Genomic DNA, 13,335 nt, shown 5'->3' on the forward strand with positions numbered 1-13,335 from the left:
GCTACTCTGTCCTAATAGCAAGCAAAAAGCTGAACAAACAGCTCTTCCTAGATCCATAAGGGAAGTGAGGTCAAAGTGCAAGCCACTGTCCCCCAGATGGGAGAGACAGGCAAATCTAGAAAACCACAACCTACTGGAGCAGTTACCTCCAAGGGAATCATTGCTAGGGTAGGAAAACCTGAACAGCAGCTGACAAATTGCTACCTACCTTATAGGTGAAAAATAATTTAAGAATAACATCCAACTTTGCAGAAACCATGGAAGGAAGAAGAGAGAGGAGTAAATATTTAAGTGTTGAGAGGGGGGAAAACCACCAACCTAGAATTCTGTAGCACAGCTCAAAGTAAGCAGGAATGGTATGATTTCGATTCTGTAAAAATTTTCAGTGTGTTTTAGGACCCAGAGTGTGGTCTTCAAAAGTGAAGACAAAGATTTTCTCAAAACAAAAATTGAAGGAATTTTTTGGCAGGAGAGCTGTCTTGCAAAAAATATTAAAAGAAGTTCTTTAGAGGGAAGAAAATGATACAGGTTTGAAACACTCTGATCCATAGAGAAAGGAAGAGCATCAGAGAGGGACTAGTGAAGGTAAAATTAAAACCTTCATTTTTCTTATTTTTAACTGATCTAATAGATAACTTTGTTCAAAATAATAGAAACACTATATTCAACTATGTATACTTTGTGTGTGTATGCTTATGTACAAGTGAAATGAATGACAACAATGAAGGGACAAAAGGGAGGAATTAGGATTATTTTGTTGTTATAAAGTATTCTCACTACCCATAAAGTGGCATAGTATTACTTGAAAGTGAACCTGGATTAGTTGTAAGTTTATATTGAAAACTCTATGGGAACCACTAAAAAAGGTAAAAAAAAAAAAAAAAAAGTATGATATAAAAAGGAGAAAATGTAATCATATAAAATGCCCAATTAAAGCCAAAAAAAGCAGAAAAATAAGAAAAAGGGCAAAGAATTGAAAACAGTAACAAATATGGTAGATATTAATATATCAATAATCACTTTGAGCATCAGTGGTCCAAATGCACCAATTAAAAGACAGATTGTGGGGCGCCTGGGTGGCTCAGTTGTCTGAGCATCTGACTCTTGGTTTTGGTTCAGGTCATGATCATGGGTCATGGGATCGAGCCCCACAGCTGGCTCCGCACTCAGTGGGGACTCTGGTTGAGATCCCCCTACTCACACTACCTCTCTCAAATATATTTTTTTAAAAATAAAAAAGATTGTCAGATCTGATCAAAAAAGAAGACCCAAATATGTGTTGTCTATAGTAAACACACTTTAAATATAAAGACACATAGAAGTAAATGGATAGAGAAAAATATACCATGCCAACACTAATCAAAAGAAAGCAGGAGTAGCTATATTAATTTCAGACAGAGCCAACTTCAAAGCAAGACAAGTTATTGGGGATTAAAAAGGGTTTTATATAATGATAAAAGGGTCAATTCTTCAAAAAGAAATAATAATCCTTGATGTGTATGCACGTAACAGAGCATCAAACTCCTGGAGGTAAAGACTAATAAACCTGCAAAGAGAAATACATAAAACCACTATCATAGTTGGAGACTTCAACATCCCTCTCTCAGAAAGGGACAGATACAGCAGGGAGAAAAATCAGTAAAGATGTTGTTGAATTCAAAGCACCATCAATCAACTGAATATAATCAATAATCTGTAGACTACTTTATCCAGAAACAACAGAACACACATTCTTCTCAATCTCACATGGAACATTCACCAAGACAGATCACATTCTGGGTCCTAAAACACTGAAAAAAAAAATTTAAATTATTTTTATTAACATATAATGTATTATTTGTTTCAGGGGTACAGGTCTGTGATTCATCAGTCTTACACAATTCATAGTGCTCACCATAGTAATACCCTCCCCAATGTCCATCACCCAGCCACCCCATCCCTCCCGCCCCCCTCTACTCCAGCAACTCTCAGTTTGTTTCCTGAGATTTAGTGTCTCTTATGGTTTGTCTCCCTCTCTGGTTTCGTCTAAACACTGAAAATTTTAAAGAATAGAAATCATACAATATCTACCCTCAGACCACAATGTAATTAAATTAGAAATCAATAAGATAAAGACAACTGGAAATCCCCAAATATGTGGAGATTAAACAACATACTTCAAATAATATGTGAGTCAAACGAGAAATCTCAAATTTTAAACGCAAACAATGAATCATGGAACACTACATCAAAAACTAATGATGTAATGTATGGTGATTAACATAACATAATAAAAAATATTTTGAATTAAATGATAACACCAGAATTCATGGGATGCAATAAAAGCAGTGCTTGTAAGGAAATTTAGCATTGAATACATATATTAGAAAGGAAGAAAGATCTAAAATTTATCTAAGTTTCCACCTTAGGAAACTAGAAAATGAGCAAATTAAATCCAAAGTAAGCATTAGAAAAGAAAAATTAGGCGCCTGGGTGGCTCAGTCGTTAAGCGTCTGCCTTCGGCTCAGGTCATGATCCCAGGGTCCTGGGATCGAGCCCCGCGGCGGGCTCCCTGCTCGGCAGGAAGCCTGCTTCTCCCTCTCCCTCTCCCCCTGCTTGTGTTCCCTCTCTCGCTGTGTCTCTCTCTGTCAGATAAATAAATAAAATCTTTAAAAAAAAAAATAGAGCAGAAATCAATGAATTGAAAACAGGTAATCAATAGAGAAAAATCAATGCAACCAAAAAGCTGGTTCTTTAAAAAGATCAATAATATTGATAAACCTCTAGCCAGGCTAAAAAAAGAAAGGAATTATTACTAATAACAGAAATGAAAATGGGAACATCACTTTAGATCCCAAGAACATTAAAAGGATAATAAAGGAATACCATGAACAACTTTATGCCCACATATTTGATAACCTAGATGAAATGGGACTAATGCCTTGAAAGACACAATTGCTAAAACTCACAAAACAAGAAATAATCTGTATAGGTTCGTATCAAAGAAATTGAATCAATAATTAATAACTCTCTGAAACAGAAGAACCAGACCCAGAATAGTTCACTGGTGAATCCTACCAAACATATAAGGAAGAAATTCTACTAGTTCTCTACAATCTCAGAAGACAGAAGAAGAGGGTAGTATTTTATCGTATGAGGCCAGCATTACCCTAATACCAAAGCCAAAGACATTACAAGAAAACAAAGTATAGACTACTATCTCTCATAAATATAGATGCAAAATCCTCAATAAAATATTAGGAAATTGAATCCAATGTATAAAAAGAATTACATACCACAACCAATTGGGATTTTTTTTCCCAGGCATGCAAGACAGGTCAATATTTGAAAATCACTGTAATCCATCATAACAGGCTAAAGAAAAAATCACATGAACGTATCAACAGAGGCAGAAAAAGCATTTAAAATCCTGAACACTCATTCTTGATTAAAAAAAAAAAAAAATTGTAAACCGGGAAGAGAAAAGAACCTCCTCAACCTGATTAAAAAAAAAAAAAAAAAAAAAAAAGATCTACAAAAAACCTACCCCTAACATTATACCTAATGGTGAGAAACATGAAGCTTTCCCACTAAGATGGAAGAGGAAAAGCTTTCCCATTAAGAGAAAGATGGCAAGGATGCCCCTCTCACTACTCCTTTTCAACACTGTACTGGAAGTACCAGCTAATGCACTATAGACAAAGAAAGGAAATAAAAGATACACAAATTGCGAAGGAAGGAATAAAACTTGGTTTGAGGGTTCCTGGGTGGTTGGTTAAAAACTGCCTTCGTCTCAGGTCATGATCCTGGAGTCCCGGGATCAAGTCCCGCATTGGGCTCCCTGCTCAGCGGGGGGTCTGCTTCTCCCTTTGACCCTCCCCTCTCTCACACTCTCTCTCAAATAAATAAAAAACAAAACAAAAAAAAAAACTTTTGGTTTGAAAATGAGCATAATTGCTTATGTAGAAAATCTGAAGGAAGGGACAAAAAAACTCTTTCTGGACCTAATAAATGATTATAACAAAGTTAAAGGATATGGGGCTAATGTACAAAAGTCAATTCCTTTACCATATTCCAGCAATGAACAAGTAGAATTTGAAGTTAAAAACACCATTATCATTAGCACCCCTAAAATGAAATGTTTATATATAACAAAAAATGTACAAAGATCTACTTGAGGAAAACTATAAATAATGAACAAAGTGAAAGAACGAAATAAATAGGTATTCCATGTTCATGGATGGGAAGACTCAACATTATCAAAATGTCAGTTTTTCCCACCTTGACCAATAAATTGATTTCAATGAAATCCCAACTGAAATCCCAGTAAGTTATTTTGTAGATAACATCAAACAGATCTAAAGTTTATATGGAGAGGCAAAAGACAGCCAACACAATATTAAAGAACAAAAGAGGGGCGCTTGGGTGGCTCAGTCAGTTAAGCAGCTGCCTTCAGCTCAGATCATGATCCCAGGGTCCTGGGATCGAGCCCCGCATCGGGCTCCCTGCTCAGCCGGGAGCCTGCTTCTCCCTCTCCCACTCCACCCTCTCTGTCAAATAAATAAATAAATAAATCTTAAAAAAAAAAAAAAAAAACAAGACTGATATCACCCCTCCTCAAGACTTAGTATATAGGGCGCCTGGGTGGCTCAGTTGGTTGAGCGACTGACTGCCTTCGGCTCAGGTCGTGATCTCAGGGTCCTAGGATCGAGCCCCGCATCGGGCTCCCTGCTGGGCAGGAGGCCTGCTTCTCCCTCTCCCACTCCCCCTGCTTGTGTTCCCTCTCTCGCGGTCTCTCTCTCTGTCAAATGGATAAATAAAATCTTAAAAAAAAAAAAAAAAGACTTAGTATATAGCCACAGTAGTCAAGACAGTAGTATTGTTTAAAAAAAACAAAAACAAGCAGACGGAACAGAATACAGAAGCCAGAATGGTATAAATACAGTAACCAATCTTTGACAAAGGTGGAAAGAATGGAGCAAAGATGGTCTTTTCAACAAATGGTGCTGAAAGAAGTGAACAGTCACATACAAAAAAAAAAAAAATCTAGACACAGACCTTCCACCCTTCACAAAAATTAATTCAAAATAGATCCAGAGAGCTAAATGTAAAACATGCAACTATAAAACTCCTAGAAGGTAACACAGGAGAAAACCTAGGTGACCTTGGATGTGGTGGTAACTTTTTAGATACAACACCAAAGGCACAATCCATGAAAGAAATAACTGATAAGCTGGAGTTCATTAAAATTAAATACTTATGCTCTGTGAAAGACAATGTCAAGAGAATGACAAGTCAAGCCAGAGAATGGAAAAAAATATTTGCAAAAGCCACATCTGACAAAGGGCTGTTATCCAAAATATACAAAGAACTCTTAAAAATAGGTAAACAATCCAATTAAAAAGTAAGCCAAAGACCTAAACACCTCACCAAAGAAAATATACAGATGGCAAATAAACATATGAAAAGATGTTCCACATCATATATCATCAGGAAAATGCATATTAAAACAAAAGTGAGAACCACTACTATTAAAATGACCCAAATCTGGAACACTAACATCAGATGAGGTGTTGATGAGGATGTGGGGCAACAAGAACTCTCATTCAATTGCTGGTGGGAACGCAAAATAGTACAGTCACTTAGGAAGATAGTTCGGTGGTTTCCTACACTACTAAACATACTCTTACCATATGATCTCGCAGTAATGCTCCCTGGTATTTACTCAAAGGAGCTGAAAACTTATGTCCTGCACCTGGATGTTTATAGCAGCAGCTCTATTATAATTGCCAAGACTGGAAGCAACCAACATATCCTGCAGTAGGTGAAGAGATATGTGGTTTATCCAGACAATGATATATTTAGGACTAAAAAGAAATGAGTAGTCAAGACATGAAAAGACATGGAGGAATCTTAATTACATATTACTAAGCCAATCTGAAAAAGGCTACATACTATACGATTCTAAATATATGACATTCGGGAAAAAGCAAAAGTATGGAAATTAAAACATTAGTGATTACCAGGTGTTAAGGGGCTGAGGGGAGGCAATGGAGGAGTAAGTGGAACCCAGAGGATCTTTAGGGCAGTGAGAATACTCTGTACAATACTATAATGACGGATGTTAAAATCACAATGTGTATCACTACATACCCACTGAGTAACTATAATAAAAAACAATAAAGTATTGGTGAGAATGTGGAAAAACTGTATCCATAATTACTGGTGGGAATATAATATGATATACTTTACATTTGGGGAGTGATGGAAATGTACTAAAATTGAACTGTGGTGATGGTTACGTAGCTCTTTAAAGCATACCTCAACAATAAAGCTGTGAAAAAGAGAAATTAACCACCGTACCACTAGACTTCCAGTTTATAGTATTGGGACAAGCTAGACCATACCACAAGGAAACAATTGGATAAACAATGTAAGATACTCTAAGACAAATGACTTTACAATGTTAAGGACTGACAAACAAGTGAAAAAGCATGGAACTATTCCACAGTTAAGAACTAAAGATGCATAACCAAACATAATGTATCAGTACTGATTAGAATCCACATCAGAAAAACAGACATTTCTGAAGTAGCTGGAAAGGTTTGAATTTAGACAATATCAGATAATATGAAGTTATTGTGGATTTTTTTTTTTTTTATGTGTGATAATGGTGTTTGGTTGCAGAATGTCCTGTTAGGAGATGTTTGCTAAAATATTTAGGAATGAAGTACCATGTCACCTGCAACATACTTTCGAATGGTTCAGCAAAACTACTTGCAAAGATAAAGCAAGCATGGAAAAATGTAGATAAGTGAATCTAGTTGAAACATATTCAAAGAGTTTCATACTACCTCTTCAAACTTTTCAGGTTTGTAATTTTTGAAAATAAGAAGTGGGGAGGAAACTCAATTATATTCCTATGTACCAGGAATGACTTTTTAAAAAAGGTGTAATAGTATATGATATATGGTGTGTGTATGTGTATATATATATATATATACACACATACACACACCTAGAAACAAATATACCTACACACAATGTCCAAGACCTCTTTGGTGATAATAAAATTTTATTAAGACATTAAAAAGACTTAAATAAGAGATATATCATGTTCATGGATTAGAAGGTCCACTATAATGATGTAAATTTTCCCCATATGGCCTATAGAGACTTTGCAACTCCAATTAAAATCTCAGTGTGTTTGGTTTGCTTAGTCTTTGGGAGGAAATTCATAAGTTGTTTCTAAAATGGATATGAAAGAGCAAAGAACCAAGAAAAGCCACAAGCTCTTGAAGAATAACAAGGTGAAAAGACTTGCAATACTACAGTTCAAAACTTTTTTTCAAGATAGAGTAATGAAGAGAGTGTATATTGGCACAAGGAAAGACCAATAAAACAAAACAAATAGTCCAGAAAGAGAGGTCTGCACATATCAATGCTCAATATATAACAGAGAAGGCACTTTAAAGCAGTAGGGAAAGGAAGGTCTTTTCAATAAACAGTGCTGGAACAAGAGACTAACCATATAAAGATGCAAAAAAAAAAAAAAAAATTACCTCATACCACATGCAGAAGACATTTCCAAGTAGGATGAAATCTCAATGTGAGCCACAAAACTATAAAGCATTTATGAAGAAAATATCAACCATATTCATGACCTAGAGAGAGAATAATTTTTAAGTGAAATCTAAAACATGCTAACCGTAAGGTAAAAATATATGTGAACAGGCGCCTGGGTGGCTCAGTTGGTTAAACCGCTGCCTTCAGCTCAGGTCATGATCCCGGGGTCCTGGGATCAAGCCCCACATCGGGCTCCCTGCTCATGCGGGAAGCCTGCTTTTCCCTCTGCCTGCCGCTCCCCCTGCTTGTGCTCTCTCCCTCTCTCTCTCGCTATCTCTGTGTGTCAAGTAAATAAATAAAATCTTTAAAAAAAATATATGTGAACATATTAAAATGTTAACATATCAAAAACACTGTGAAAAGACAAGCCACAAGTTGGGGAAAGATTTTTGCAAACACAACTCATAAAGGAGTAGTATCCAGGATATATATCAGAATCCCCTGCAAAGTACTGGGGAAAAAATGGACACAAAACTTTAACACATACTACACTCACCAAAGATGAAATCGAAATATCCAGTGAACATGTTGGCCTTCTTGTGTGCTAAATAAGTCTTTTTGAAGAGCAGCGTGGCAATATATATGAACATAATTTGACATAAAGAAAATGCTAAGTAAAACCACAGTGAGATAACATTATACACCCAACAGATTGGTAAAAACTAAGAAGCCAATATACCCTTGGAGGAATGTAAATCAGTACAAGAATCTCTGGGGAAAGTTTGGCATGATCTGGCAAGAATCTAACAAACCTGTGCCTCTGTGGTTCTACTCTTAAGTATATGTCCTTTTATTTATTTTTATTTATTTTTTTAAAGATTTTATGTCCTTTTAAAAGTGCATACTCTAGGGGTCCCTGGGGGAGCATGCGACTCGATCTTGGGATTCTGAGTTCGAGCCCCATGCTGGGTGTAGAGATTAAATAAACTTTTTTTAAGTGCATACTCTAGAGTACATATACAAAATATCCAGAGCAGCACTGTTTGCAGTATCCTCAAATTAAAAAACCACTCAGGGGGCGCCTGGGTGGCTCAGTCGTTAGGCATCTGCCTTCGGCTCGGGTCGTGATCCCGGGGTCCTGGGGTCGGGTCCCACATTGGGCTCCCTGCTCCGCAGGAAGCCTGCTTCTCCCTCTCCCACTCCCCCTGCTTGTGTTCCTGCTCTCGCTGTCTCTCTCTCTCTGTCAAATAAATAAATACAATCTTTAAAACAAAAACAAAAACAAAAAAAAAACCACTCAGATGTCCAGAGTAAAACGGAAAAATTATAATATATTCATATAATGGAATAAGCAAAGTATAGATATACATGATTATATGGATGAGTCTTATAAACATGTTTAGCAAAAGAAACAAGTCTCAAAAGACTACAATATAATTTGAGTCACACAAATTTCAAAAATAGGAACTAAATATTTAGGGATATATTTAGGGATATATACATAGGTATAAAACTATAAAGAAATGAAAAGTAGGGCTGGTGTTAAAGAGGAGAGAAGGCGTATGACGGGGAGGATATGTGGGAATTTCTGAGGTGTTAGAACTATTCTGTTTTTTGGCATGGGTAGTTACATGGATGTTCGCTTTCTGATTTTAAAATATGAGTGTATATACATGCATACATGTACATCTCATGTCCTTTGTGTATACTCCACAATAAGAAAGTATACAATGGCCAGTAAATATGAAAAGACATTCAAACCTTACTAGTAACTAGGAAAATGAAAATGAAAACAACAGTGATCACCTGTCATGATTCACCTAAAACGTAAGACTGATAATACCCATTTTTGCGGAGATTACAAAGAAAGAGGCATTCTCATACGCTGTCAGTAGGAAAGTAAATTAGTAAAGCCTTTTTGAGGAACAATGTGGCAATATATATAAAAATGTAAAACCCATATATCTTGTGAATCATCAGTTCCAATTTTAAATATCCTAATGAAATACCAGCACACATACTCAAAATATATGTACAAAAAGATGTATACCATTCGCTACGGTAGTGCTTGCAACAGTGAAAAAAATGAACGTTAATAGGGAGTATTTATGAAAAGTGTCATAACTCATACAATGCAGTCCTATGTAGCTATTAAAAATTAAGACCAATCTTTATGAATGGGCATGGAAAGATCTCAAAGGTATTAGATGAACAAAAGTCACAGAACAATACATACATAGCATAACCCTGTTTTAAAAATATAAATATATACACACTTTTTTCTATAGAGATGTATGAAAAACAGACTACAAATTTAGACTTTAACCTATGAGTGATTCCTTCTCAGGCAGGGAGTGGTGAAGGGAGAAGCAAGGTGAAGAGGGGCCTTTCATATCTTACTCCATACAGTGGACACTCAAACTGTGTGGTCGGTCCACTTATACGCAGATTTTTTTTAATACAGTACTGTAAATGTATTTTCCTTATGATTTTCTAAACGTTTCCTTTTCTCTAGCTTACTTTATTATTAGAATACAGTCTATAATACATATACAAAATATGTGTTAAGTGGCTGGTTATGTTATTGGTAAGGATTCTGGTCAACAGTAGGCTATTAGTAAAGTTTTCGGGGAATCAATATATGCCAGTTTTCCACTGTGCTGGGGGTTGGTGCCCCCTGCCCCCAAGTTGTTCAAGGGTCAATTATATACACAGATATTCTATGAATCTTTTGTAAGAACATATCTGTGGACTACTTGAATATTTTTAACAGGTGGTAATAGTGAAACAACTGTACTACTATTTAGTCCATTCCAATGAGAACTGAAGACATTTGGGAATAACTTGCTTTCAAAGCTAAGTCTTTCGTTTCTTGAGGGCTTGAGAGCCTGTGGTTGTGTTACAGGGCTGTGAGCCATCAAGTGATAAGTGCCGTGGAGGATTCTAAGTGACTGGGTCTGTCTCCAAGTTTGCCCCTTGAAAATATTTGCATACATTCTCATATCCTGGCTCATTGGCAATAGCAATAATGTTTTCCCAAAGCACTTTGCTAAAGTAAATTGTGATGTACACATCAAATCACAACCATAGTAAAGTGCAGATGTGGCTGTCAAGATGCATGTTTAGATCTAAATTAGTAATCACACCCTTGGTGAGTGACTTTTGGAATAAGTAGTTTGGATTTGGATGTGGATTCATAAGGAAGAACCTAGACCCACTAAAAATCACAAGATACAGCTTCTCTTTTTCTTCTTCCCTCCCCCCTCACTTCCATAGCCCTTTCCAAATCAAATAATTTCCTACAGAAGTGGGAGAGAGGGAAACCTAATGATGAGTTATTTGGAACTGGTAGTGAATCAAAATAAAAAGCACTATCAGTGTATTTATGAAGGAAAATCCAACTACATGTATACATTTTGGTGTGCATTTTATTTTTTTTGGAATCATATCCATATGAAGAAAAATAGCCAAAGTATCCTTTAATCTTGAAAGCTAGGCCCTTGCCTTGCTGTGTCAGAGGAAAGCAAAACTAAGGCAGTAATGCTGGGGACACCACTCTTTCCATATGCACACTGACAGGAGAGGAGCTATCGAGGAAATGCCTTTTGACTGATGAACAGAGGAGAATCTACACACATGTTAAATACAAATGGAAACACATCAGCACACACAAGTCATTAGCCTGGTCCTCTGGCATCCACGAGCATGCATCTTTTCCAAAGGATCTCTTATTCAATGGTGTAAGCACTTGGTCTCATTATGCCTCCTATCAGCAAATACCTTTTTATTCCAGAATGGAAAACGAGCTGGGAATTAAATACATCCAATATTGATGCTTTATTGCTGTAAGTCACCAATAAGAGAATGAATTTAATTTTAATACATTTATTTTTGTGTGACTCTTAATAAAACACTTTCAAAACATTCTGTACATTTCAAGCCACTTAGAACTGCAGTACATTCTATAAATGTGATTTGCTGGGATGAGGTGCCAAGATGTCTCTGTACAAAGATGTACAATATGTACAGTCACTCTAAGTGCAAGCTGTGCAAAGCAGTCTAGAACACTAATCCATGCCAAGGCTTAGAAAACATTTCAACACTTAACACTAAAGCTCAAAACTGCGTTGTTGCTTTTTCCTGGGCAAATGGTTACTTTATAAACAAATATATGTATATGTCATATAGAAAGAATAGTTTGACTCCTCAGCTCAGTCAGCACCATGCAGCTGACGGGATACATTACAGGGCTGCTCTTCTAGGCTTCTCTCTCCAGGGCACCATTTTGCCACGCTCAACGGCTGTCTCATCACTGAGCTGCCGCCGCCACTGCCTTTGGCTGAACTACAGCAATGCTAGGAGATTTAAATTTGGGGAGATAAAGGCCAAACTTGTTTTCAATGCCAGCAAAAGTGGCCGTGGCAAGTCTGTATCCACCGATGTGATCGGGATTGGCAGGAGGAAGGTCTGCGATGCGTGACTTGGGTGTTGGTTCTGAGCCAGAGGGTTTGCTGTTGATAGGAAAAAGCCAATGGTTAGAGTGCTCAAGACTGATGCGGATGGCACATGCGGACAGAACATTTTCAGTCTCACCCATGTGCCCCAAAGAGGAGTGTTTGTCCAGCTACTTCCTTGTCATCTATGCTACATTTCTTAGGATTTATGGCTGCTTGGAAAGCAACACATTCATATTTTTTATTTGGAAGAGAAATGGCCTCAATTTATAAATAGATCCACAGAGAAAAGATCAGAAGAAAATACACTTAAATATTAACATTCTCAGGGAAGTAGGACTGTGAGTGATTTTCTCTTTTGTACTTTTACGTTCTCCAAGTTTTCTGCATTAAGCATAAATTAGTCATAAAAAGTTTACATTTTTCTTTTATTTTGACAGAGTTAAAAAGTTAACTTTTTAAGTGCTAGACTCATGATGGTTATTACTAAATTTAAAGAGACACAGATATAATTCTAACTTTTAAAGAATGTGAAAGCACAGAAAAGCCTGGAATTGTAAGATTGCTATTCTTAACTTCCTACTTTGTAGAAGTCTCTCTGTTCCTAGGGTTCAGCAGCTAATTCCATGTTTGGCCTTTAAGCAAGGAAGGGGGTCAAAGGTTTATGAGCGGAACACCCAGAAATGGGATTTGATTACCTGCTGAAAAGCTGACAATTAATTGCTTTAGGTACAACCTTGCCCACCCAGTAGATTCAACAAGTAATTCCTTTTCTTCCCAGCACTTCCCAGGCTTCAAGTGGCCCAATTTCTGACCTAGATTTCACCAGTAATTATGTCCATAGGCATAACCTCTCTCTGAACGTTTTTTTTTCTTTTCTGTTAGCTCTAAGAACATCTATACCTACCTAATAATAAATAAAAATAAATAATGAAGTCTCGGAGGTGTGAAAAGTCTTGATTGAGTCTTGGAAACAAAGTTCATAAAACGTTACTAAAACAAATTTACCTTATATCTGGTGAAAAGGCCATCTAATAGAATTCAAATAATAAGGACCTAAATCCATGAAGCTCTGTATTTGCTTACACTAAAAAAGATAATTTATTCACGTAACAGTTTAATTTGCTGCTTGCCTTCACTTTCCCCAAGTCACTGCTTAACACTGCGTATGATGGTCCCCTCATACCGAAGCTTCTCGAGCCCACTGTTTTAAATGCACTGGTCCTGTAGGGTTCTCTGTCCTACCCAGTTCTAGGAGTTCCAAAACTGCCTCCGCAGGCCGAACAAAGACCTATTTTGGTTTCGGTGCTTTCTTTTACAAGGAGTTGAACAGCTG

The 13,335-nt window shown here is 36.8% G+C and overlaps 1 protein-coding gene across 3 annotated transcripts in view; it reads right to left on the reverse strand.

The window, feature by feature from the left end:
• Positions 1-10,976: 10,976 nt before the first annotated feature.
• The window catches only part of SLC25A12 (solute carrier family 25 member 12), a 194,907-nt gene continuing 192,548 nt past the window's right edge, over positions 10,977-13,335 (reverse strand). For all 3 annotated transcript variants that reach the window (XM_027588356.2, XM_027588358.1, XM_027588357.1), the window contains exon 18: positions 10,977-12,056. In XM_027588356.2, the coding sequence (XP_027444157.1) occupies positions 11,855-12,056 (202 nt within the window). In that variant the 3' untranslated portion in view covers positions 10,977-11,854. The remainder of the gene's footprint in view (positions 12,057-13,335) is intronic.

The sequence above is a fragment of the Zalophus californianus genome, chromosome 3, assembly GCF_009762305.2.
Source record: "Zalophus californianus isolate mZalCal1 chromosome 3, mZalCal1.pri.v2, whole genome shotgun sequence".
In the NCBI taxonomy this organism is placed as follows: domain Eukaryota; kingdom Metazoa; phylum Chordata; class Mammalia; order Carnivora; family Otariidae; genus Zalophus; species Zalophus californianus.